This window comes from Dermacentor silvarum, chromosome 1 (assembly GCF_013339745.2).
Source record: "Dermacentor silvarum isolate Dsil-2018 chromosome 1, BIME_Dsil_1.4, whole genome shotgun sequence".
Lineage (NCBI taxonomy): Eukaryota > Metazoa > Arthropoda > Arachnida > Ixodida > Ixodidae > Dermacentor > Dermacentor silvarum.
Window position 1 is genome coordinate 414,112,879 of NC_051154.1, and position 27,204 is coordinate 414,140,082.

A 27,204-nucleotide genomic window follows, 5' to 3' on the forward strand; every position below is an offset into this window, starting at 1 on the left:
GCACGGAAACTTGAGCTTGGCGGCACTCGCAAAACCGTCCATTATATAGGATCGATGGCCTATGGGCGCAGTTCCGAAAGAGTTAAGAAGTTAATTAGCACTCATTAGGTAAGTAGTGAAATTATCATTGATAATTTTAGTGCTGCTAATGTCTGCCTAGCCATGTAGCCATCGGCAGAGATGGCAGGGGCCTAGATATGACAGTTTAAAGAAAAAGTTCGCTTAAGAAAAAACACCTGGTATACACCAGATGCTTTTTGTTGGACCATACAGAATTTTAAAAAAATTGCCTGTTGCAGATAGCACGATTATAGTCTTTGAACTGGATTGCTTAAAATACAGACATTACTTGCTCAATAAATTCGTATGCATATGACTGATTCACAAAATTTGAACAATTAAGTTTTTAACCTACAGTCAAACCCGGTTATATCGAACTTGAAGGGGATCACAAAAAAGTTCGATATGTAAACTAAAAATTTTATACAAAAATTCTCGAGGGGATTTCACTGCTGTTCGTTATACACAATAATTCATTATACAGTTAAAACTCGCTCTGACGAAACCCGATTTTACAAATTTTTTGTAAAGGAACATTCTTTGGCTTGTACCAACAGGAGTCGAAAAAGAGAGCTTGCTGAAGCTAACGTTCCACAAGGGCAGCTTTCAAACATCGCTTGTCGAGAACACTGTTGAAGCCTCCATCTTCCTGTAAACCTCTCTCTTCCTTCACCTTTGGCTCATATGTACGGCATTTTCTGGACTCAGTCATGGTTTTTATCCTAAAATTTTTATCGGTGTCTTATAGAATGGTGTTATAAAACCATGCATGCTTGGGAGACCAACATGTTTTTTTGTTTTTTCTCTATTTACTTCCTCTTTTTTTTCATGAGTACAAGAAATCATGCACGGCAACATTCTGAAAGAAATCGAATCTTGTTTTATCAGTAGAGTGACCATGGTGACAGATCGTAGCTCCTAGGGCTCGACGTGTAGGCAGTGCGGTGGCTGCCAGCTTGGCTTTCCTTATATGTGTGCCTACGTGATACGAGATCACGCGTACTAGTTTGCTATTATAGTTCAGTTTTAGAGCGAAAGCTCTACTACGCCATCTCTCACAAGGTCATTCATCGCATCGCAATGACCTTGAGCTGCTGGAGCCAAAGGTATGACGTCACACCACATGATCCGGTGTGGAGCCGCTGCAACGCCTCTCTGCCCTCGCTTGGTCGCGCAATCCCGCCATGGATGGCGCGCAAAGATTAGCATGTTATAGAGAAGCTTACCAAGCGTGGAAGCGTGCATTAATGAAACACTGCGTGCATAGTCTTTGCAAAACCAAGCCAAACAGACCTTTTGCTCGTGATAACAAAGTTTACAAGAGTTGAACCTCAGCCAGTTTTTCTTGAAGAAAAGGTTAAACCCACGGATCTGACGCAATAAATTACAAAAAGGTGCCACAATTTCTTATTGTGTGTTGTGGCACCCGAGATATACCTGTTACGTAAGCACCACTTTGTATCATCATCATCATCATCATCAGTTGCCTGCGCAAGAAGTCGCAGTGCTTCTGGCTTCCGGTCTCCATTTCAAGCTTGTGTTCAGGTAAGATCATAGTTCAGATTCAGGCAGGCGTGTTCTGACCGTTTGTCCTGAGCATGTCAAGCCACAGAGGCAATGACATGCCTACAACGTCTCGTAAACGTTATTCACAGGCTGTCGACCATGCCGACAACGTTGACCGAGCAATGCTGCCGGCCAAAAAGTAAAACTTTTTTACTGTGTTAATGGACGAGACCTTCGATGATTTCAAGTGGAGTGCAATGAATGTTGGTTTTCTGCACCTAAGAGTTGGTTGAAGTTTCTCTCTCCTGGAATTTGCAGCTCGTAATAGTTTTCTTAAAGGAAATTCAGTGCTCTAAAATGGGTAAGAACGGCATTTTGTGGTGAGTGTACAAGTGCACAAGTGTGCATAACCGTGTTTCATCATGCCGACTGAGTTAAAATAAGTGTGGCTGATATGCCAATTTTTTCTTTGAATCTTGCGAAAAGTGGAAGATGCGACCTAAAGTTCTGAAAATATGGTACTTTATAAGCGTGTGAGGTCACTGTACTTCTTGATACAGTTCTATACAGTAGAACCCCGCTGATACATTTTTCACGGGACTGTAAAAAAACGACGTAAGAGCCGGGAAATGCAAGAGCCGAGAAATTGGAAAAATTTAGAAATGAGAGTAGTGTTGAACTGCACACAATATTATTTTAATTCTTACGTGTGAAAAAAAGTCGTAGTTTCGCCCGAAAGCCAAAGCATCGATTGCGATAGCAAATTAGTAGACAGCTATACAGTGTCAGGATAGTAGTTTTATCATCCGTATAAACTTGTAAACATTCGCTTATTAACTTTATTAACACGCATGGTGTCAGCACCCACAGGCAAACATGAACACATCAGACTCGATGAGCGTGGACACGCGTTGTCAAATGCTGGCGTGAGGAAGCGCCGCTGCAGCAGCGAGCGAAGTGACCTTCGTGCTGTTGTCTATCGCTTCAACGCAAACTGAGTGCCGAGAACACACAGCACACACAAAGCTACGAGCCGCCGACGCACCTACACTGCCTAGATTCTGCCCCCAACACAGATCGCTTTCAAGATACGGCCCGTGCGTCGCCACGCAGCACGCATTTGATGCTAGAGTACAACGCAGCTCGCTGTCGACCGTGTTTAGACACGGTCGTCGGCTCCCCTCGCACGCTTTCACTCGCACCATGGAGGAAGTTTTTTTTCCTTTCTCCATGACTGGCACATACAGCATACGGTGTGTGGCGACGCCGTTATCACCCTTGGACTTCATACGAAACATCTATGCGCCAAAACTTATTCTAGGGCCACAACGTGTCATAGACACCATCCTTAGATAGCAAATACGGATCTCAAAGGCCATACTTTTGCTGGCAGAAACCGAAAATACGTCATAGGTGTCGCCCCCAGCACTTTGGGTGGCCAATGCCATCGTCAGGTCACCAAGCTAAGCGATATGAAAAGTCAAAATGGCCACTTGGGCCGGCGCGGGATGGCAGTTCACAACGTATGATGCGGGAACGGTCCCACAGTTGTGACGCAACAACGGGGTTACTATGGAAACTGTTCCGGGACTAGCCGAAAACTACAACAGCTGGGAAAACGCAGCATCCGGGAACGTAACAGCGGGGTTCTACTGTACTTGTATAAAAGTTTTCTATGTACATTTCTGCGAATGCCCTGTGAACAAGCCTTTGTCAAGTGTGGAAATGGCTTTTTGCTACGACATCATTGCGGTCGTAGTGTGTCCCTGGGGGTGAAATAAAGTCCTTCAATCACCACTGCTTTCCTTGCCTCTGCAGTGGGCTGTGCAGACTCGCTCATCGAGGAGAGTCACCACTTCTACCTGCTTGGGAGTGAACAGGTGAGGCACGTCGTTTTGCTTGGTGAATGCAGTGCGTGCTGTTGACCCGAGGGTGGCACAATGAGGCTTTGGTGTGTCCAAGTAGTATTGGTGTTCCGGGAGCACCTACCTGCATTAACGCTCCTCTTCGCGGGATTTTCTTTGCCACTGCAACAAAGCTAAACAACACTTTATGCATAACATTGGCAAGCTGGTTAGTTCTTCTTTCTGGGGTTTTACGTGCCAAAACCAGTTCTGATTATGAGGCACGCCATGGTGGAGGGCTCTGGAATAATTTGACCACCTGGGGTTCTTTAACGTGCACTACTTGGTGTGGATCAGTTGTAACAATTTATTTAGCACAATTGAATGCTACTCTCAGATATGAGCATGTTATGCAGCAAAATGCCCTGTGCTCCATTGTTGTACAATGAATAAAGATGGCATGATCATTGTAGGCAGACATTGTGCTTCGTTTTGCAGTGCCTACTAGTAGAGCCATTAGTGTTATTTGTTTGGAAGTACTATACCACAGTGAAATCTCTACACAGGGTGTCCCAGCTATCACGCAGCTCAATTTTAAAAAAGAAGAATGGCGTTACGCAAAGCAAACCTAGTGGGTATTGTTTCCAGTACAGTGGAGTAGCCGCCAGTATTTCTTTCGTTACTGAGATTTAATTAGTTAATTGTAATTAATTACCTAACTCAAGAAGTACTGTCCTAATTATCAAAGTGTCAATGAGAAAGTTGTAGAGCAACATGAAAAACTCCTGATACAGCTTTTTGTTGCTCAATACGTGCTACATAAAAGTGTTTTTCCGAGCATGAAAGGAGCCCGCTAATACACACAAACGGCCTCATGCGGCCAGTCGTACGGAAATTCTGCGTGTATTCGCGGGCTTCTTTCACACTTGGGAAAAACAAATTTATGTAGCACGTATTGAGCCACAGAAAGCTGTATCGGGAGTTTTTCATGTTGCTCTACAACTTTCTCATTGACACTTTAATAATTAGGACAGTACTTCTCGAGTTAGGTAATTAATTACAATGAATTAATTAAATCAGTAACAGCGGCTACTCCACTGTACTGGAAACAATATGCACTAGGTTGACTTCGCGTAACGCTATTCCTCTTTTTTTAAATCGGGCTGCGTGATAGCTGGGACACCCTGTACAACGAACTTCAGAGGACCACGGTAAATTGCTCACTATTCTGAAAGGTTGTTATAGTGAAAGCCCCAAAATTAACAATTCCACCCATCAACTCGTCAGTTCATAAGTTGTGACTATATGAGCTATTCACTAAACTGTCGCTATTGGCTCTCGGCCCACGCGATTGCTATTTTTTCCATAGATTCCGCCGCCACACACCACCGAAGCACCCTATACTAAGAGTGATGCGTGCAAAACAGACGCCGTGAAAACTGCCGACTCAAAGGAAGCTCCATGTCCTCCAAAGCCCAGTGTTTCTGGTTTGTTTGTTTTTCACATTCCTCCCCCTGGCGGACACCTAAACCAGATTTCCATTCCACGGCGGACACCTGAATTACAGTGCAGTCCACTTATAACGATGCCACATATAACTATGTATCGGTTATAACGTTGAGTCGACTTACGAGTATCAACGTAAGCAATAGGGCTGTGAGAAAAGTTAGGGCTATGAGGCAAGTTTGCACTCGGTCGCGCAAGGCTTAGGCACAGCGAAACTTACTGGCTGCTACTGCTAGGTATTAACTTGGTTGCTGCTAGGTCTTAACTTGGTTTAGCTTAACTACGCATCTAGGAAGGTATTCTCGAGAAATCATTTTCGGAGGTACTTTCCCTTCCGCGACATTTCGCGTGACTAGCGCTAGACGTGTCGGCACCTACAAGCGACAGCGTTCCTGGCATTCCACAAACGCAGACAGGCTAAGTAAGGTTGGCACAGTACCAAGAACGCTGCTGCTTCCCGACACCGAACACGTTGGAGGCTAGCCGCTCAATATCAATCGGCGAGCTTCACTGTGTCTTGAGCTTTGCGCGGCCTAGTGCAAGCTTTTGCCATTTTTTTTTTTTTCTTCTGGCTCAGCGTGCCGCGGAGAGAATAGAGGTGGGGGTCGGGAAGGCAGGGAGCTGGCGGATGGAGACTGCCTGCGCAGGCACACGGTCTCCTCCTCCTCCTCTGGGTTGCCATGGCTACGGTGCAACAGTTTCTTGGCACGTAGCATAAATTACGGCTAGCTTATACATCTTTGCTGTTAAAAAACCTATATATAACAGTATATCGGATATAATGATCGAAATTTTGCTTCTGACCGGCGTTTTTCAAGCAGAATTACCGTGAAATTTACGTTTCTAAGTTGCCCTTAACGGGGCGAAAAGTTTGCCTACGCGAGTTCGTATCTGCCGCCATTACCGCACAGCGCATCCCTTCCCGCCTGCCCGCCGATTGCAAACGCCACAGAGAACATCACGAGTTGGCGCAGTGTGCACAAGATGGTGCCAACTGCTTCACGTCCACGTCGCCGGCGTTCGTGCTAGCGTCCATAGAAGAAGAGGGAGAAAAAGAAAGAGAGAGAAAGCAATAAGTGATTACAACCTCCCTCTCTCTCACCGCGGAAGCAGTGGGAAGTGTGCCAACAAAGTGCAAAGCTGTGTCACTCGAGACGAAGCTTCAAATTTTGCAAGTCTCGAAGAAGTACGAGCTCACACGGTCGATGATATCTACGATTAAGAAAACCACGATCATGAAGGCTAGAAGCAGTGGCCATGCCGATCAACGGAAAAGACGGACTTTGTGTGCCCTTATGGGTGAAACCAACGCGGTGGAAGCCGCTGGCATGACCGAAGTCTGGGAGCATGTCACTACTGACGATGACATAGGTTGTGCTTCAATAGAGGAGTTTCTGAGTGCAGATAGTGCTGCCTTGTTCTGCGAAGAGATCTCTGACGGGGAGATCGTTGTCATGACAAGACAGTGGCATTGTGCGACAGAGGCGACGACAGCAGCGGCAGTGACGATGAGATTGACAATGAACCGTCTTTGACACCGACCCCAATGTTCAACTGTCAATTGAGCCGCTCCGATTGAGTTGCTCATTAGAGTGTTTTAGTTTGGCGTTTCCACACTTCGCTCAGCGCTAAGCGGAGTGGCAGCGCGACTGTGCATGTGCCCACCGCTTAGCCGCAAGCAGGCTAGCGGAGCGAGAAAAACGGTCCGCTTACAAGCTGCCTAAATGGAGCGTGGAGCGTCGCTGCCATCTTTTGCTAGCGAGGGTGGTCGTTGCATGCGCCCTCTCTCGTGCGTGCATCGAGGCACTAGTCGTGCGAGCGTGAATAACTTGTGTAATACACCTCCAACTGGTTCTTAAGGAAAAAAAGTGAAGCGAACAGCACAGCTTACAAAATCGTCGCCAGCGCATTGACGTCCGAAAGAATTGGATTGGATACGGAATGCAACCTTGCTGGCTGTCACATGGCATTGACCAAGTCGACGCTGCATTTTCCATTCGATAAAATGGACCGGAAACGCATTACAAGCACCCGTTTAGATACTTCATGAACAATTAAGTTATATATATTCGTTTTACTTTGTAAAAGTGACAAAACGTTTTTAAAGTTTTGTTTCACTATGCTGAATTTGGCCAGAGGGCGCTGCAACCACAAAAGGTCCGCTTTGCTATGCTTAACGCATAACTAAATTGTGAAATTCACCTGCCACTCCGCTGTGGCTTAGCGGGGAAAATTGGAGCAGACCAGACCATAAAGACGCTCAACTAAAACACTCTATTTATTTATTTATTTTATTTATTTTCAATACTGCTGCTCTCCTTCGAGAGCTTGGCAGTTGGGCAGTACAATAATTCTTCTGTACAGTGCAGTCAAACAAAATGCAGGTTATACAAAAAAAAAGGATATATACAGTGCAAGTTATACAATCTATACAATACTTCGATATTAAGATCAAACGGAATAGTAATAAGGAAGAAAAGGAAGAAAAAAAGGACATGAAGCTTTACGAAAGATGGCCAAGGAAAATAGCGATAGCACAGGTATCACAAGCGGCAAATAATGAAACAGAACCTAAATTTAAGCATCGAACGTTGAAAATCAGTATGACAAACAAATAAACGGTCCTAAATGAGCAGGTTTACTGAAATTGCCTACCAAACAAAGAAATCTGTGCCGATGCCACTGCATGCATAGGTACTCTTACGCACACGCAGGTTTTTCTATGTGTGAGGTAAATTCAGATAATGATTCGATGTTGGTGATAGAAGCATCAAGTTGGTTCCATTCTGCTATTGTGAGCAGGAAGAAAGAATACTTAAGCGTGTCATTTTTACAGACGTATTCTGTCAATGTGTGCGCATGCTTATTGCGTGTAGGTCGAGCCTGGGAAAATGAAATGTATTTGGAGGTATCTATCCTATAGTTATTTTTTAGCAGTTGAAACAAGAATTTTAAGCGAGCGTGTTTCGCTCTTGTGGATAGTGTTAGCAAACCGGACCGATTGATTTCATGTACACTAAATTATAGTCGCCAGTGTTCGCACAGCAGCTGAACGCGATGCACACCGCGGTTGTGAACCTGAAACTTCCGCGAAAGCAAGTGCAGATTTCTGACTATTTCAGTGCACGTAACGATTGAAACGCTATTTAGAGGTATAAATAAACGTTTTATTTTTCACCGTCTACTTTCTACAGCGTCGATCTTTTATCACAAGTGGCAAATTTGGTTTCGGGACTACAAAGGTATATTCAGCAGCTTTCTTTGTTTTTTTTTTTCTTTTTTTTTACGACAGTCCAGATATAGCGATGATCTGTTATAACGATAGGATTTTTCATTCTTGATATCGTTTAAGTAGACTGCACTGTATTCCAAAGCGCAAGCAGGCGCAAACGACCTCGTTCGGAAAGTGGCATTGTACAAATATATAATAATGCGATGTATCAAATACAGTTAAACCTGGATATAACGAAATTGACAAATTCCCCAAAAACTTCGTTATAAAGAGGATGTCGTTATATGCAGGTTCGGCACGAAAATATGAAAAAGAAACGCTTACCATATTTACTCGATTCTAACACGCACTCATTTTCCATGACCAAAAGAGAGGAAAAAAAATCCTTTACAGTACCGTGCACCTCATGCTTTTATACAGAAATACAACTATCGCTCAAGATTTACTCGCAATACACTAAAGCTGCGATGAACAAAAAGTCCCAGTTTCGCTCGAAAGGCAAAGCATCGATTCAAGCAGAATCCCTTGCTTTTTGCTGCAAAACAGCACCGCCGATAGGTACATTTTGTGCCCGCATGTCCATAAACCATGTGAACACAGCTTTGTCAACGTCGGCGTATGTTGATGACTTCAACTTCTTCTTCTTGCCGTCCATGCCACGCTCCACAGCGCTGCGAATTGCACCTTTTTTTTTTGCATTTAAAATTGTTGACGAACTAGCTGGGATGCCAAATTTGGCAGCTACATCCTTCTTTTTTTTTTGGCCTCAAGAAACGGCGTTCGGTCATTTTGTCCTAAGAGTCAATATCTTGCGTTTCTTCTTCGAAGCACTCATCCTTGGAAGGTCACACCAGGTACTGGATGCGTAGACATGTGTCGTTTTGCACAAACGCGAGGCGTCGGAAACGAAGAGCGACCGACACGATGGCATCGTTGCGTCGTATAGTGTCACCTAGTGTCAGGTTAGTGAAGTGAAGCGCAGAGACTTGCGCAGTAATCAAAGAGTGGCGCTGCCAGCGCGTTGAAAAAAAAAAAGAAAGACTTTTTTTCTTTCGGCAACATCAACCGGAAAAGGAGAGTGCCAGTTTGGTGGGCTAGGCCAGGGAGGGGGCAAGGTCACGCCCGCGGCGGCGAGATCGGCGGGTCGACGGATGCAGGCCCGCCTCGCGCATGCTCGCATGCACGCACACATGCGCTTGCTCTCGCCTCTCGCCTCGCAGTCGCCGTGAATTCGAGCGCGCCAAGCGCGACGCCACCGCTTCGCATTCCGTCGCGGCTGAGTAGGTGCTTCCGGTTGCTGCTCGCACAAAAATGACAAAATTTGAGGCGAAATCTCTAGGTTGTCAGTGGGGAATATTCATTATTTTGAGGGGGTCTCCCGCTGCCACTTCGTTACGCAGAGGTCTCAAATACATGTGCTTCTATGGAGTAATGGCGGGGAATAGAAAAACTTCGTTATATCCAGGAATTCGTTATATGGAGGTTCGTTATAAGCAGGTTTAACTGTAGTTACATTAAGCAATAAAAAGAATCTTCATGCAATTAATTTGATTCATACAGAGTAGATGTTCACTGAAGGAGCAATCTGTACTCTTTGTGGTGTGCTTATATGTAAAGCAAAATGGGCACTTATTGAAAGCTACGGCAACTCCTGTTATGGACACTTATTGGCAACTCCTGTTATAAAGTGTGGCTTTTTGTAACACCAAAACGTTGCATGACAGGTGATCTCGGGACACCTCAATGCAAACCAGGTGTATGCCAACTTCAAAAAAATGATATTGATCTCACAGACTGTGGAAATCAATGTAAGCGAAGCGTTCTGTGCTGTTTGCGTCAATTGATGATAATTGGTGGTGATGTTTACGCTGAATGTTTGAGTTCTTCAGTGTTTGGTGCAATACGAGAATGGTGAGTTCATGTTAAACATGACCTTTTGTGCACCACTTGTCTGCGCAGTTCACATAACACAGCGAGATGTGTTTGCCTGAGGCGTTGCACACCATTGTTCGTCACCTCTGCAAAGGTTAGCATTGTCAGTGCCTCACACGATGCTTCAAAATGTGTTTAAGTGTTAAACTTTCATTAAATTGTGGTACTTTACATACCATAATTTCTCTGCAAAGGTTAGCATTGTCAGTGTCTCACACGACGCGTCACATTGTAGCTAAGTGTTAAACTTTCATTAAAAATGGTACTTTATGTGCCAAACCCACAATATAATTATGAGGCATGTGGTAGTTTAATACTCCAGAATAATTTTAACTATCTGGGATTATTTAACATGCATCTAAATTGAAGTACACATGCATTTTTTAATTTGGCCCCCGTCGAAATGCGGCTGCCAGGATCGGGATTGTACCTGCGACCTTGAGCTGCAAAGCTACCGCGGCAGGCACAGAAGTGTTGCTTTGATGGGTGGCCGCTTCTGTCTAGTGTCGTCTAGACGCTGTGGTGTTTTAATGCGGCTTTGTCTCCACGCCCTGCATCAGATGTCCGCTTGACAAATTTGCACAGTGTTCATTTTTCAGAAATAGGAGAAACGTACCGTACTGTACGTTCAATTTAAATTGGTGCAGTCCGCAACCGCTGCCGTGTCTAGTAGTAGCGTTCCTTCGTCTTCTCACGTCACTTTTACCCTCTCCCACTGGTGTTACCTGGCACGGGCGTGGACGGGGAACGTGATGGTGGGCTATGGCGGCATAGGTCAGCGCTTCTGGCTGAGTCTGCGGCAATTCAGGGACTCCAAGTGACTGCTGGATCGCCTCTTGGATAATGTCAGCAGTGGAGGCTACTTGAGGCCGTGTCGAAGGGAACGTTCTGTGCATTTCGAGTACAACGGCTCTGATGGTCTCTTGGACCTCGTTGGAGCCTAGTGCTTTGATTTCGGCTTTCAATGAAAGCAGTTCACGGTTATATTGCCGAGTGTGCATTTCTAGCATCTTCTCGATGCCCGTGGCTTCTGTTAAAATTCTGCAATGGCCTTGGATGGACTGCGAATCAATCCGGCAAAAATCTCTTGCTTCACATCACGCACGAGAAAGCGAACTTTCTTGTCTTCACACATGTCTGAGTCGGCATGGTGGAATATTCAACTCATTTCTTCCACGTATGTCGCAATGTTCTTGTTGGGACCTGCACACTGGATTTTGGTATTGCTTCCGCCCTCTCTTTGTGGACGACACTCATGAAGGTGTTCAAGAAGGTGCTGCAGAAGAGGTCCCACGTTGCCTGGGTGGACTGACAATTGTCGAACCACGTCCTGGTGGCGTCTTCCAAGAAGAAGCATACATGCCGCACCTTGTCATCAGAGTTCCAGTTGTGGAATGCAGCATCCCTTTCGTATGTTTCCATCCAATTTTCGGGTTCTTCAAACGATCTGTTGAAGGTCGGTGGCTATTTAGGCTTTTGCAGCATGATGGGGCATGCTGGGGCTGTGGTTGTTGACTTGGCCTTGATTTCAATGCTATCTCAAGAAGAGGTCTATACTCTGGTAGCAATCCTTGCAGCCTGCGGCTAGCTCGCAGGTCCGTGGCGATGTTGGTGTTGTCTTCGCGGCTCAGGCTTGGATCACTGGGGCGTCCAGTACAGCAACACCTCCACCAGATGTCACATTGTAGTGACGGTGAAGAACGCAGTAGCCAAAGTGCGAATCACGAAAGTAACTCTTTATTGGGCAACAAACAAGCAACAGTCAAGCACAACGACAGCGGCGAGCACGTTCAGCAGTCGTTGAAAATTTCATCTGCGAGTCAAGCGTATTAGCTTTTATGCATGACTCGTCCGCTGGTGCTCGCATGCCTTCCAGAAATTTGTGTCGCACATACAATCTGATTGCACAATGTCCAGCAAGAACACACACAAGAGCCAACAATAACACTTGAGTAAGTTTGAGAGCGTCTTGCGGTGAGCGATTAAGTTGTTAGCAGGTGAAATGCAGTCCCCGAGAAAAGGATAAATAAGCACACATGCCAGTGTTTATGAAAAATCTGTATTGTCAAAAAAACAAAAAGCACCCTGTATACATTGGGAGAATGCCACCATCAAATCATTTGGGGCATTTTTGCACCCTCTACAACTACCACAAAATTTCACTTAAGCGCAACAGTGAGCAAGAGCCTGTAAACAAATTTTCTGTGCTGCTGGGGTGGTGAGAAATGTAGAACTTGCATTTTTACATGAAAATATCTCAATAAATTTTCTTAGGTTTGTCAACATCTGGCTCTTATGTCAAGGTTTTCTGCAAATCCCACAACCATCCGAACTCATCGCTTCAAAATTATTGGACACTAATTACTAGGGGTGTGTGAATACCAAATATAGTAGATATTGAATCATATATCAAATCAAAAAAGAGAAGCAGAATATCGAATTGAACATCGAATATCGGAAAACGTAACACAAACTTTTTTGCTTACAAGTTTTGTGCGAAAAACACGGTGCTGCACATGCTGAAGAGGCTAATGACAGTGTGTAACAAGAAATTAGCAAGCTATCCGTAACTTACTAAAGAGAACACCAAATCAGTATGCCAGCACTGATAACTCAGTTCGTATACGATGGTCTGGAAAATATTTTTTTATCGCTCGAATTTCAGTCGAATAGAATTAAGTGTTTTTTTCCCTCTGAAGCTGAAGAATAGCGAAGTTCTAAATACCAATGAGGTTTTTAGTTTAATACGACAGAAAGCTGAGCTAGTTGGTAAGGATTCATAATGCAAAAAAGGCAAGGCGTGCACACACAAACACAAGAGAAGTGGACAACACGAACGCCGTTCGTGTTGTCCACTTCTCTTGTATCCGTTTCTGCACGCCTGACCTTTTTTTGCATTATAAATTTTAGTTTAATAGTGGGCCATACTGTGCCTAATGGCAATGTCCTATTACTTAAGAAGTTTTGCTTTCCAGTTTTCTTCCAGCGAACAGGAGGGTTTTTCCATTGTTATGGCAGTTGGTTTCTGTGAATTATCAGCTCGTTAAGGCCGATCTGCACGATGGACAAAAGCGGGAATGCGCATCACCTGACAATTGGCACCGCTTTACGCGGTCATCGGCGCTGCACAGGTCGACCGCGTTCTGCACCAACGGTAAAGAGTTCTCAAATCAGAAGGCCCACAGCAAGTTCCGTGTGACACTGCCCCCGCCCTCTCTCTCCTCATTTTATTTTTTTTCTGCCTGCATCCATCTGCCATCCATGTAAATTTGCTGCAGTGGAGGGGGTCATTGCACTGGTCACATTACATTTTCAAGCCCGCCATGAAAATCCGAAGCTAGTCTCGTGACGGGTTACTTGAAGCTGCGAAAAGAGACCGTTGTGCACCTACAAACAGCACTCGGAATGAGAAGCCAACATATGGTGCTTCTCAGAAACGTTGGGCTGTGAACAATGGTTATCCTGTACCCTTTCTTTCGTTGGCGAGGTGGTTTGTCAACTTTGTGAGGGTCATGCGACTGCTGTGATTAGATCTGGGTTGATTTGGTACGAAACCGTCACTTTAGTTGCCGACACCCGACGACGCAGCTCTGATTTGGCCTAACGGGCTAGACAGTGTGGCGGGACGAAAATTCACCACCGGCGTATGTGCTAACGGGCTGCAAACGGTCACGGAAAGCTTGTTACTAATATGTTCTGTGGGGATGCGCGACTCTCACGCATCCCCTAATGTTTTCCTCGTATGGCTCCCGTCTCCTGTAATCTGGCTTTGCTGTGTGGCTTTACGGTTAGTGTGGTTGCGGCGCACTGCGAGAGATGGCGCGAGCGTCGCGCTGCGGCCGGCGGGGTTACTTGGGCGCAAAAGGTCGAAGGTGCTTCCTCTTCGGCTTGGGATCGGTAAGCGATGCGGACGTCTCGCACGAGTGCCGATCCACACTTCGCGAGACCGTCTCGCGTGGCTAGGAGCAGGGCACCGGTATAGACGAACACGGATTGTTCAAATATGCCACTGTTCGCATGACCGTTCGCGTGACCGTACACGTGAACGACTAGGCGACGGTGTCATAGCATGGGGCGAACATATTCGCTCGCTGTCCGGTCGCGGTGAGTCGGACTTCCTTGATTTGTCGCACTCCCATGTGAATGTTCTATGGGTAGTAATTCGGCTAGCGTGTATTAGTGTATGAAAGATGCAATAAATGCCCTTTTGTTTGTTTGCACTACTGTGTTGTCGTTCCTTTGTCCCAAGAGCACGTGTGAGACCCCACAGTTCCTACGGGTGGCTCATCAGTGATTCGTCATAGGATCACGCGGGCTGGTTGGATTGACGGCCGTTCAAGTGGCGTTTGGGTCCACAAGTTGACAACTATCGTGAGCACGTCTGCCAAGTTTGTCTGTGTGCACGCGTGTGGGTAAATAGCTCTATACTGTGCGAATCTACATGCGTGAATGCTGAACACGCGTATCCAATGTGATAAGCATGCCTTTCGGTGGCTAATTGGCGCAATCTTTGCACATGCTTTTGTGCTTTCTATAAGCGCTGCTTTTGTTGCACCCTCTGTTCACATAGTAAATAGTATTGATTGGTCATGTCAAACCTTGTACCGATAGAGACCGTGGGCCGTGAGAATGCTGCGTGCGTCACGGCACCGACCACAGCCCGGTTATCACCGAATATACAGATTATTTGAAAAACCGAATGTTCAAAAAATCAAATACTAGATACAGTCATCACTCATTATAACGAAATCGCTTTACTTGAAATATCGCTTTATTCGAAATTTCTTCTGTTCCCGACCCGAATGCATGCATTTTAAGCCGCATTACTCGAAGCGCATGAAGAGCTTGACATGCTTAGAGGGAAGTGGCAAGTGGCACTTCGCTCGACGGCAGCGACCCTTTTTGCGCAAGCAGTGTCAAATTAATACCGCCGACGAATTAGTCTCCTGCAGGCACAGAACAGGCCACAAAAGTACCAAACCCAGGACTCATGACCACCTAGTAACGGGTACAAAGCGAGTGCGGAGTGCTCCCAGCTGTTTACTGCGGAGCGAACGGAAGCTCTCAAATTCCATGGTGCAGCACACCCGAACCATTAATCTCGATCGCAATCGCATCGCTGGTGTCCCGTGATAAAATCCACCCGAAAATAAAGTTTTCTTGACGCTTTGCAATGCCAGAAAACCGTGAATCTCTTGGATGCCGAAAAGTGGCCAAAAGACTGCGTGCTCCATGGGGTGCACTCGATGAGCAAAGTTTTACCACTCTAAAGAGCACTTCTGGCCTGCATCGCAATAAAACACCGCCCATAGCTTCGTTGCACTTTTGACAGTGCAAATCGACCGATAATTTGCCAAAAACATGAAATATCGGAGCCTCGCCATTGGCGAGTCAGGTTGTCAACATGGCAGGTCAACGCAAGGTGGTGTTTCCCCGGCGATTTTCTCGAGCTGGTCATGCTCGATTCGCGCCATCTGACTTTTGACAAACGGTCTAAATGTGTGGTAGGGACATTGTATTTTGTTCCTAGACATTTGTCAATGGCGCGGACGTGACGGTAGCATGAACACCGACATTCGAACCGTAGAATTAGCACAGTGTCGTCGACAATGGTGCGCTGAAAACTCTCGCTTTGCAAACTTTACGGCTGCACACCTGGGGAAAAAATTGTCCAGTGATCATGCAAAGCCCCTACTGCAAAACCGTTCAGTTTTCATGGTCGCAATGCGTACCCACAATGAGTGGGTACTAACATTTTTTTAAGCACAACACACACAACCTCAGACTCAAGCCACAGCATTTGCGGCGCTTTCCAGCACAATACTCTCGTAGTCTTCTGTGACCTCCGCACCCCCCCTCCCCCCCCATATAAACGCGGCCACTGCCTTCCCCTCCTCATTCGCTCTCCAGTCTGCAATCCGTTAGGACGCCAGTCACTCCTCTCACTCGCCTTCATGTAAACTCCTCACCTCCTCGCTGCCAGTTTCGACGTCATTGCTCCTCCAAAGTTGCCCTCTTCTGGCCTGCCCTCCCGAGCACAATCTTCCACCAACGGGTGCCCTTACGCAGTTCCTACTTGGTCTCCGCGACTCTGATTGTCTTTCATCCGCTACATGTGAAGCTGATGCCAAGCCCGCCATTGCAACCGTCGCCATCACCAGCGCGCACTGACGAGGAAAACGAGATGCCCTGATGACATTTTGAAGCTTCTGCCTTCTGCGTCGCCCACCACGTTCAGTCCCTTTGGCACTGACGGCGCGTGCGTTTGAATTCGTGCTGCAGGCCATGTGATTGTGTGTTATTCAGAGTGCTTCGTTAGTCGTGCCTTGCGTGTGCTTTTGTGGTCTACAGTGATAAATGGCTCCGTCAATCTCCGGGCAAAAGTGACTTTGGAGCAGAAAGTTCTGCTGATAAAAGAAGTGGAAAAAAGCGGCCGGCAGAAAACTGACACTGCGAAGGAATACGTCATACCGCCATCTACTTTGTCAACTGTATTGAAAAACAAGGAAGCTGTGCTGGATGGCTTTGAAGAGAGCTTCTCAGCGAAGAGAAAGAGGAATCGCGATTCAAAATACCCCGAAGTGGAAAGTGCACTTCTACAGTGACTGAAGAACGCCAGGAGCGCAAATCTCCCCGTACATCTACCTGCACTAACTGTAAAAGCCAAAGCTTGCATCCTCCAAATGGGCCATAAAGATTTCAAGTGCAGCAATGGCTGGCTTGAGCGGTTCAAGAAACGACACGACGTGACCTCGAAGTCGATCGTTGACGAAACTGCAGTTGTGAACTATGACACTGTACACGTATGGTGCCAACATCGGCTCCAAGCTCTACGTGAAAAGTATGAAGACATCTACAAACTAGACGAGGCTGCATTTTTCTGCAAGATGCTATCGAATCACACGTTTGCTACCGGTGGCGGATCCTCATCCGGAAAAAAACAAGGAGCGGGTCATGGTGCTGTTTGGTGCCAATGGAACAGGCGAGGACAAGCTTCCATTGTTGATACTGGGGAAGCCGAATGCATCTGCAGAAGTAACAAGCGAGCATGCGCCTTGAATCGGCAAGTGCTTTTCATGATTGACAATTGTCTGAGCCACATCGACAACCTCAAGGCGATCACTGTGGAGTTTTTGCCTGCAAACACAACCTGCAGCCGATGGATCAGGTCATCATTGAGACTACCCGGAAGCTGTACCGCAAGGCTCTTTTGCAGCACATGCTTACAGCGTATGACGCCAGCAAGAGGTGCAACATTGATTTACTTGGTGCGATCCATTTGATGAACAAAACAAAAAAAAACGCGGCGGAAATTTCACCCTCTCTGAAATGGCAAGGTCGCCGATTCTGCGTTGCGCCGGAAGGCACGTGTACGTGTCGACGTCTCAGCCACGCTACCGTAGCCACGCGTAGAAAATGGCAGTGAACCCTTCTTTCTCCTTTATGTGCTTCCTCTACTTTCTAGTCACGTGTTGACCTTGCACGCTGCCGCTACGACGCAGAGGGAAGCAGCGGCGCTGTCCCAGGCCGGCCAACGAAATTGCCCACGCTGGCAAACGCCCGCTTCCCGATAACAGCAGAAAACGAAACTTCGAGGAGCTGGCGCCGGGCCGGCTGTAGCGGCAGTGCCTGCACGGCAGCGGGCACGCACGGTGACAGTCGAAAGTGAGGGAGCTACGAGGGAGGGGGAGGGGAGCCACCGAAGCGGTGGAGTTGCCGAGGTGAAGTCCGCTTCCCTGCTGCCTTCCTCCCTCACATTCCACGGTCTCCGCGTGCGCCCTTCGCCGTGCCGGCGCCGCCCGCTTGCTGAAGTTTCGTTTACTGCCGTTATCGTGAAGCAAGCGTTGGCCGGCCTTGGCAGTTTCGTCGCCCTCGCTCGCTATGCGCCGTGATATTTCACGACTCGCACTCAAGATTCTGGTTTCAGCCTCACTGGCTGTTCGTTCGCACCACGTGCCCTTCTCCTCCACTTCGTCTCTTTCTTCCTCGAGCACTCCTTGGGGCGCCCGTTTGAGGAGAGCGTTCACTGTCTCCGCAGACTTCCGTACTCCCAGGCAGCCGCACTGTAACCGGTATTTCGTTTCCCGCAACTGCACTATAAGCGATACGTGTATACATGGAGTGCTATGGGAAAATTAACGGGAGTCTGAAAAGACCGCACTATATCCAGTTCTGCACTATAAGCGGTTACGTTATAAGTGGTCTATACAGTGAAAGCTCGTTAATTTGCACCTCATTAATTCGAACTTTCGGGTTAATTCGAACTGATGGTCATGGTCCGGCCACAATATATAGGCGTCTATGTGTTAACCAACTCGTTAGTTCACGTGCGCATCGGCTCCTCTATCGATAATTCGAACTGCGCGCCACTGCGTGGTGGTATTTTATACTGCCGCCGCAAGCTTTCAAGGCTCAACGATAGATGGCGCGAGTGCAGCGGGCGTCACTGTCGTCATTGCGCTCGCTCTTCGCATCGTGTGGTGGTTCGTGCCGGACGTGTCTGCGTAGTCTCCGTGTCCTTTGTGTGCCGCACAAGGAGGCATTGGCCGCACATTCAGTCGCTAGGCCTCGTGTACGTCAGAGCTACAAAGTTGTTCGGTGCCGTGTCGCTACGATGTGACGCTGCTCACGGCCTTGCATATGTTGGTGCGGGCCTGGGATCAGGTCACGGCAACAACTGTTGCCAATTGCTTCCGCCACAGTGGCTTTTGTGTGACCAATGAGGGCACAGCTTGCGAGCCCGACGAGCGCGAGGCCGTGGTCATTCCTGCCGGATTGGGGGATGCGCTGGAGGACATGACCTTCGACGACTACGTTGATGCAGATCGCTGTGCAGCGGTCTGCGGCACAATCACCGACGATGATATCATCGCGCAGGTGACTGGTGGAGAAGCGCCCGTCGTCGATGTAGGTGCGGATGACGAAGAGGATGATGCACCCACGCGGCCTTCAGCTTTGGAACTAATGGAGGCTATGCGTGTCGCGCGTCTATTCTTCAGCTTCGAGGAAGACGCAGAGGATGCTTTCTGCCATGCTCGCGTGTTGGAAAACAAGGCTATGGCGATCGCATTCAAAGAAGAGAAACAGACAGTGATCACGGATTATTTTCGCAAGTAAATATTTTGAGTGATTTTCCAACAACCCGGTCTCAATTCCTGCTGTTTTTTCAATGAATTTCATTAGTTCGAATTTCGGTTTAATTCGAACTCATTGGGCGTCCCCGCGAAATTCGAATTAACGAGCTTTTACTGTACTGTATTTGAATCATCACTATTCAATTCGACATTGAATATTTGAGTATTCGCACACCCCTATTAATTTCTATTTGCTTTGACTTGGCTTCGAACAAGAAAATTGATATTTGGACAAGCGTGGTTGGTTGTGAATGCACCTCTCCAATTGTGCACCATGCGACAGAGAGTAGCCGCCGAAGCAGAGCAGCGACTTCACCTATAGCGGTGAATTCAGCTGGTCATCCCTCTGAAATCTTGCAGCGCGCACCGCCTGATTTCAGAGGTCATAACTGGCAAGTGCGTTATTGGGGAAGTGTATGGCACCCTTGTATCGATGCATTCTACACCGCGTTGCGTCAGTGCCTCATCGGTGTTTTTGTTTTGGCCATTTAACCCTACCTTGTGTGGTAATACAGTATAGACCACTTATAACGTAACCATTTATAGTGCAGAACTGGCTACAACGCGGCCTTTTCAGACTCCCGTTTACCCTCCCATAGATCTCCATGTATACGCATACCGCTTACAGTGCAGCCGCGTGAAACGAAATACTGGTTATAATGCGGCTTCCACGGGAAAATCTCGCCGTCAAGGACGGCCGCGAGCACGCTTCTCATCAAGGTGCGTGCTCCCGGCCGGCCTATGCATTATTCAATGCAATCAAACTCTCGTTAATTCGGACTTATTTGGCCGCACATCGGTTAATTCGGACTACTTTCGGAGCTCGCTGAGCGAGGAGCGCTCAGCACCGCAATGTCGCTGTTCATAATCGCGTCTATAGCGGACACTGTTTTTTCCGCAGCGGTTGCGGCAAACAGTTGTTTCGTTTTGACTCGGTGCAAACCTGTCGAGCTTGAAGAGCACCGGCTACATCGCGATTATGCTCACTGGCGAAAACGTAATCGCGATGTGCGCGCGATAGTACAAGCGTGTCTACATTCTTGGTCTACATGTTTTGCATACGTGCATGGCTTGAAAATCGTTGTTTTGGTTATAGTATGGTACCGCGTATAGTGCAGAAATTCGCGACTCCGGCGACTTACGTTATAAGCGGTCTACACTGTAAATGAACAGCAGTATAGTAGTAAACACCGTTACCATGTGCCGTATAAAGAGTGCGATCAGATCCTATTGCGCCCTGCGTGCTGTGAGGGAAAGCATAAGAGCCGAGAAAGATGGTGGCTTTGACGTGCCTCTTCTTCCCACATAGGTTCCCCTCTAGTTGTTGTTGGGTGAGTTGGGAACTTGTTGTTGGGTGAGTTGGTACATATTAGCGAACAATGGGCCTCTTCGATTATCCGTTCCTGATAGCCGTGGACTGCCCGAGATGGTGCTTTCAGCCAATGAGCGTTGCGTACGCAGCCTTGCGGACAGTCCGGGATTGTCAGAGACGGATAATCGAAGAGGCCCAATGTTTAACTGCGGGAACAAACGGACCACAGAGACAGCATGGAACAAAGATGGGCGCAGACTTGCAAGTTACGTTTATTCCACAAAGACCACATATAAATACAACCCAGGCATACACCACTGCGCGTACACGAATAAATAAAAAAAACCTTGTTTATGCCAAACGCAACTTACCTACGCTCATCAATAAACCTCATCTCACTGTTGTGCAGACAAACTGAGCTGATACAACAATCTTGTCCCTTCTTCCTTATATGGTACGCCTCGAGTAGCTCTCTCTCGCTCGGCTATCTCGGCAGCGGCACAAAATCTTTACTTTTTCCATGATCGGCTTACACGGGCACACCAAGCAGTGGACCTCTAGCCTGGCTGCGCATGGCTCGGGTTTCTCGGGTTTTGAAGACACATTGAAGCGAGAGGTAGATGGAGCGTTTGCTCCCTGCTGCCTGCGCTTTTCATCACGCCTCATTGTGACAGCGAGTTCACAGTCATAGAGTGAGATCTGTTAATGTTTTCCTGTGCATGCATGCCACCGTGCTGGTTAATTTATTTAGTAAGTGAATGTTTACTGCAATTTATATGGCTGATAAAACTATGTACTTTCGTGTAGTTATCTGATATTTTGCTATCGATATCAATGCTTTGCCTTTTGGGCGAAACTCTGACTTTTGTATTCCTAGAACTGCAGCGTCGTTGATAAAGTGCACTTGCACGCCTGAATTCCTTATCAGCTATCAGCAAGAAACAATGTACTTAGCCGCTGTGGCTGTTGCTACCCACGTGGTTTTCAGTAACTCAAGTCCAGAACAATACTATCGAACCCTGTTATAACAATCCTAGATATAACGATCTATTGGTTATAACGACCACATTTCAGTGCATTTACGATTTTTCCGACCCTCCCTATGGAAATTGCTTCCAGATATAATGAAGCTTGTTTAAATCGCCGTACTGCTACAACGAATGCTTCAAACCTGGTCACGGTAAAAAGAGGGCACACACAAAGTGCCTTAAGGATGGGAGTGCGACCAAACTGGGTGCACGGCAGCGCCGGCCCCTCTCCAGTCCAACCGCGACGATGATATGGCCTTCGAGAGGAGCGAGCGACTGAGGCGCTCGGATTTCGGAAGCCGTGAAGAAGGTCACGCATTTTCAAGGGACGCCTCCAGGGTGTGGTTCAGGGAGAACGCTGAAACACCCAATGTTGCAAATGATCGGCAGGTTACTACACCGTGATCAGGAAATCACGGTTCGGCGGCACTTCATTTACACGTTGCCGATTTCTGATAAAGGTTCGCGGTGACCTTTTCCCATTTCAACATCGCATTTTCTTTTTTTGCCCGAAGCGACATAGATAACGCAATTTCATGGCTCTTGTGTGACTGACATGCGGTCGTAATGCCGAGACCGTGATGTCCGAGACCTTGGCAGAATGGCGGCATGCCGCAGTAGTTTCTGAAGTTTACACTTCCAGCCAACTAGAACTATTCGCTCTCATGTGCAGAATACAGTCATGTCCTGCTGGTAGTAAAATATATATCACAAGCTCTCGAGTAAAGAATGGCGGCTGCGCTCAAAGTTTCGAAATAACAGGTGATTGGAACTGGGTGCCGTTTTGAAAGAGCTACACGACGGCGCATTTCATTCTTTAAATGGAAGTTTGCAGTTAGGTGTGGGAACACACCATGAAGAAAAACGACATTGAAAATCAGGTTTTAGGACCAATGTGCTGCCAAATTGTAACTGCTGACGCCAGCTTCAGTGCAGTTAATTTTTGAGAGTTTTTAAGGGCGAGTTCATATATAATGAACTACTGAGATAAAGACCACTTTTCACAGAACTACAGCGTTTGGTATAAACATGTTCGACTGTAAATGGTTCAGTATTCTTGTCACTACTGTGTTGCGTCACTTCAAGAACCAATACTAGAAACAATGCATAATGGCTAGGGAAATTTCAGACGCTGTGCTGGATCTTGCGTAATTTCTCGGGCGTGACACAAGCGTGCAATGTTACAAATTTACAACAAACATGGGTGCCTTGAACAAAACATTGTCGCCACACTTTCGTGCAGTTTTAAAGTGAAATTTTCTTTGCGGCGTCTGACGAGTTTTGATGGTGTATTGGTTGGGCTATGTGGAGAGCGGTCCACTGATAGTGTCGTCCCACTGCAGGCGATGTTGTTATGCCATGCTGCCACCGTCGAGTGGACGCGATAGCTTCGCAGGCTTCACTTCATATCGCCCATGTGAAGCTATGGTTTTCAGGGATACGATCACTTTCGTGCGTTTTGGCACGAGGCGCGTCTGGCAGCTCTGAAAAGATACTGAGCGTGCCAGAGTGTGCGTCCTCTGCCGAACCAAGCGACATCTTGTGAAAGTGGGTGTATCACCAAATGATATCGCTCAAGAATAATGCTCAGCTCTTTGCCAAGTGTAACTGCACATTTCCAAGTGGGCAGTGCAAAGGTGGGCCGACTACGCTGAGCGTGCTGGTGGTCCCTATCCCCGTAGCATGTTTGCGTTTATCCTCGCATTCAATTTCGCAACCTTCACACAGCTTTGGGTTGTCTTGAGATCCCAGCTCACGTGGCTGTGATGTCATTTTCTATCGGGACTGGAACTAGCTAGCCGCCAGCAGGCTGCCAGAACTCGAAAGAAGCCTGCTTATCTGCTCGGCGGCCTGTGTTGCACAATGTGTAGTGGTGTTGGAAGTGTACTGTACCCTTTTATGGAACCCAAACATCATGCTCTTATGAGTTGCCTGTGACCCATAGTTACAAGCTACACACGGTGTGCAGAGCGGCACGAGCGCAAAGGGACAGATGCTCGCACAAACGCATACAAAAAGCATCCCGGCAAAAGGATGCTGTGCACTTAGGCAATGTTCTACGCACAAATTGCACCGTGCGATCGGCACCACACGGCAGCAGGTACTGCCTTTCAAATAAACGCCGCTGGTTCTCACTTAGTCAGTAGGTGGTTGTACAAACAATCATGCACACGCATCAGGGAAAGCTTGATGGACGGATACATCATCCGCATTCTTCCGCTGTGTTTCCTACCAAAGTTTTGAAATGCAGTCTGGTACCACCTGACCTCTATTTCTTGGCCATGAGAAAGGGTTGCACTCCATAAGTCATCACGGCGCTCCTCTTAATACCAGCTATAATTTCAGCTTGCTGCACATTTTCACATTACCACTAAATGTTCGGTTTTGTTGCTTATTGCATGGTTGTTACCTTCGTCTCAATGTTGTTCCAAAGCGGTTGTACAAATGTCTTCACTTGTGTCGCAGTACCAGCGGTACCAGCGCTTTGCTGCTGAGGAGTGGGTTCTCCAGGCGGGAGGGGTGCTGTGTCCCCGGCCTGGTTGTGGGCAGGGACTGCTGCCCGAACCGGGCTGTGACCGAGTCAAGTGTGACCGGGGGTGTGGGGTGAGTTTCTTACGTGGAAGAAAACACTTCGTCATTGCCGTCTTGGATTCTTACCGTGGAAGCTTTCAGAGTCAGCATTCCACTGTGCTGTGTTAAGAGCCAGTTTTGAACTCAGCAAATGTGTTTCACGGGCTTATTTGGCAATAGACAAGTGTGTAGGCCTAGCACCAGCTCCCCTAGGGATCGACAACCACCCAGAGCGGGTTGTGAGAGTTTGATGGAATTGAAAAAGGCCGTGATTTATGGTGATAGAATCGAGCATGCTGTTCACGGTTTAAGTAGGAATTGTAATTCTACAGTTGCACAGAAATCCACGAAAAACAGTATGTTGTACTGCTTTGTGGTGAAACCTTGGTACTAAAGCTGTATGCTGACCAAATAACTGCAGATTACTGTACATAAGTTGGCTGTTGTTAAGTACACCATATGTTGTGGGGGAGCACACGCTGCCACCTTCTCCCGCGGGCGCTCGCCCGTCGCCGGCGCACGGAGCGCCCGCGACAGCAGCCGGGTGGACATCTCGTGCGCGCACACCGCGCGCTGCGGGAGCCGGGCGAACACGGGAGAAATGCACTTTGCCCTCTCCCGGTTCTCGCTCGCCTCTCGCGACGCGCGTGCCGCGCGGGAAGAGGGAAAGTATCCGGCGGGCGAGGAGGACACTCCCCTCGCGGAAAGGCAAAAAGGCATAAAAGAGCGCGACCGAGAGACCCCCGCCCTCTCTGACCTCGCTTGACCTTCTGCCTGGACGGATTTTACCTGCTGAAAGCCGTGAGTGACCTCGTTCGCGTGACTACCACACGCGACGAGGCAAGCCTATTTTATTAGTTGTTATACAGAGCGGACTTCCCTCTACAAGTGTGTTTTATTGCTGACAGCAATAAACGTTGTTGAGTTGACTCGCTGGTTGCCTTATTCGCCCGAACCCTACGTAGCTGCGATTACACGCGCTACGGGTTGGGGAAGACCCCCACATTTGGCGCTACCAACGTGGTTCGAATTCGGCAACACGGCGAGTTTTCTTTTCTGTTTTTTGGAGCTGGGACTACTGAAGTTGCAGTAAACAATGGCGACGGGCTTGTCTGACTTTCCAGATTTGGTCATGTTGTCGGAGGTCGCGGCAGATAATCAGAGGCCTAGTGCTAACGCGGCGGCAGCTTCCGAACAAACCGGTAGCTTTGATTTTGAGTGTTTCACGTGGAACAGTCGGGATCGCGGAAACGCCACGTTGGCAGGGTTTAGGCCTGAGAGTAGGCCTAACACGCCTAACACCTCGCCGCGTCGTCCCGCGGACTCAGAGCCACCTATGCCTCTAAATAGTTCGACGCAAGCTGCGGATGCGTCCGAACCTTCGGGCGGTAGTATTCCGTCAAGCGAAATAATGCTGCAGAATGCGCTGCAAGTCATGCAGAGCTTAGCCGGCGCCCTGCAGAACACCATGCGGGCCCCGTCGCAGAGCGAGCGACCACGAATTAAGGTAGACATGCCTACCTATAGTGGGTACCACGATCGCACTAGTGCAAACGAGTACCTCGACCGTCTGCAGTATTATCAGCAAGCAACAGGGCTTTCAGACGCCGAACTTCTCGCGCGCGTGGTCCCTGCTTCACTGACTGAACAGGCGGCTCGTTGGTTCCGACTGGCCGGACACAGAGCCCGCACAGTAGAAGAGTTCCGCGCGAACTTCCGCGAGGAATTTCTTCCGGCCAACTACGAGTGGCGTTTGAGGAGAGAGTTGGAGTTGCGTACCCAGCATCCGGACGAGTCCCTGCTGGAGTATGTTCGAGCGATGGACGAACTTTATCGTCTCGCAAGTCCTCTCGCCACCGACGCCGATAAAGTCGAGCGCGTCACACGGCAAGCGCACCCGACTTTCGCGGCCTACTTCAGGGGATGTAGGTACCGAGACTTAGACGAGCTCGCCACCGAAGCAAAGCGCATCCAAGGGGACATCCTCGCGGCGCGAGCATACCGTCCGCCTCCACCCGCCGCGCTGTCACTCGAGCCTCGCTGCGCGTGGAACGGCGGCGGGATCGCTTCACATTCCCCGAGGGTCGACGCGTCGGCATCGTTCGCCGACGAGCAGGTCCAGCGTGGTTGGGAATTATCAGACCGCGCCTTGGACCCGTACGCCTACGCGCTGAAAACAGCACAGGATAACGCGGCACGCAGTGCGCCGCGGCAGGAACTTGCGACTAATGCGAGAACAGAGGAGCGGCACATGCCGACCGCCGAGCGTGGAAGCTACGGCCCGCCGGATTGGAGCGACGGGCGCCCACGCCACCGAGGCTTCGGTGGCCGTTGCTACCAATGCGGCGGACTGGGGCACATCGCCCGTGACTGCGCAAGCACGCCGGGCCAAGGTCGAGCACGTGGTTCGGGAAACGGGCGAGGCCGCCGGTGATCCACCTTGGGTCCCGGGCGGCGATCTCGAACACAACTGGCGATTTCGATTTACTTGCGCCTTTGGCTTGTCGCGTAGGAGATGTCGCGGACTCGCAGGCGCCGTTCATCGAGCTAACGATAGCCCGAAAGAAGTTTGCCGCATTACTGGATACTGGGGCAAGCGCTTCGTTATTTGGTGACGAGGTGTTGCAGCATCTCCGCGAGAACAATATCCGCTTAAGAGATAGTGACATCACTTTCCGCCTTGCTTCCGGCACAGCACAATCGAGCGGTGCAGCTAGACTAGTTATTCGTTGGGAGAGACGCGTCAGGCGACAACGCCTCGTACATCTTCCCGGTCTGTCAGTGCCTGTTATTTTAGGTCGAGACTTTCTCGCCAAGTCGGGTATTTTGATAGACATCGCCAGCGGAGGTTACCGAGAGAACGGAACGGGTGTTTTGAAGCGTTTCGCAAAAGCGCCCGTGCCTGCGGCGACACGCCAGTCTCCGGGGGCGGCGCGAGCGGGCCACACCCAGCCGCAGCCGAGCGAGCAAACCGTAATCGGTAAAGACGATCAAAGCAACGGAGAGACGGTAGCACAACATTGTGCCGCGACGTTGCAAGGGGCAGCGCACCCACTTTTGTCAGAGGTCAACAGCCTGC

The 27,204-nt window shown here is 48.3% G+C and overlaps 1 protein-coding gene across 7 annotated transcripts in view; it reads left to right on the forward strand.

Annotated features, from left to right (window-relative positions):
- Positions 1-27,204, forward strand: part of LOC119437595 (E3 ubiquitin-protein ligase parkin-like) — a 201,664-nt gene that overhangs the window by 79,993 nt on the left and 94,467 nt on the right. For 6 of the 7 annotated variants that reach the window (XR_007465206.1, XR_007465205.1, XM_049660737.1 and 3 more), the window contains exons 6-7: positions 3,385-3,446; positions 24,021-24,158. Coding sequence is in view for 5 of the 7 variants with exons in the window: in XM_049660737.1 (XP_049516694.1) it covers positions 3,385-3,446; positions 24,021-24,158 (200 nt within the window). In the remaining 2 variants the exon portion in view is untranslated. The remainder of the gene's footprint in view (positions 1-3,384; positions 3,447-24,020; positions 24,159-27,204) is intronic. The other variant, XM_049660739.1, reaches the window with a different exon arrangement.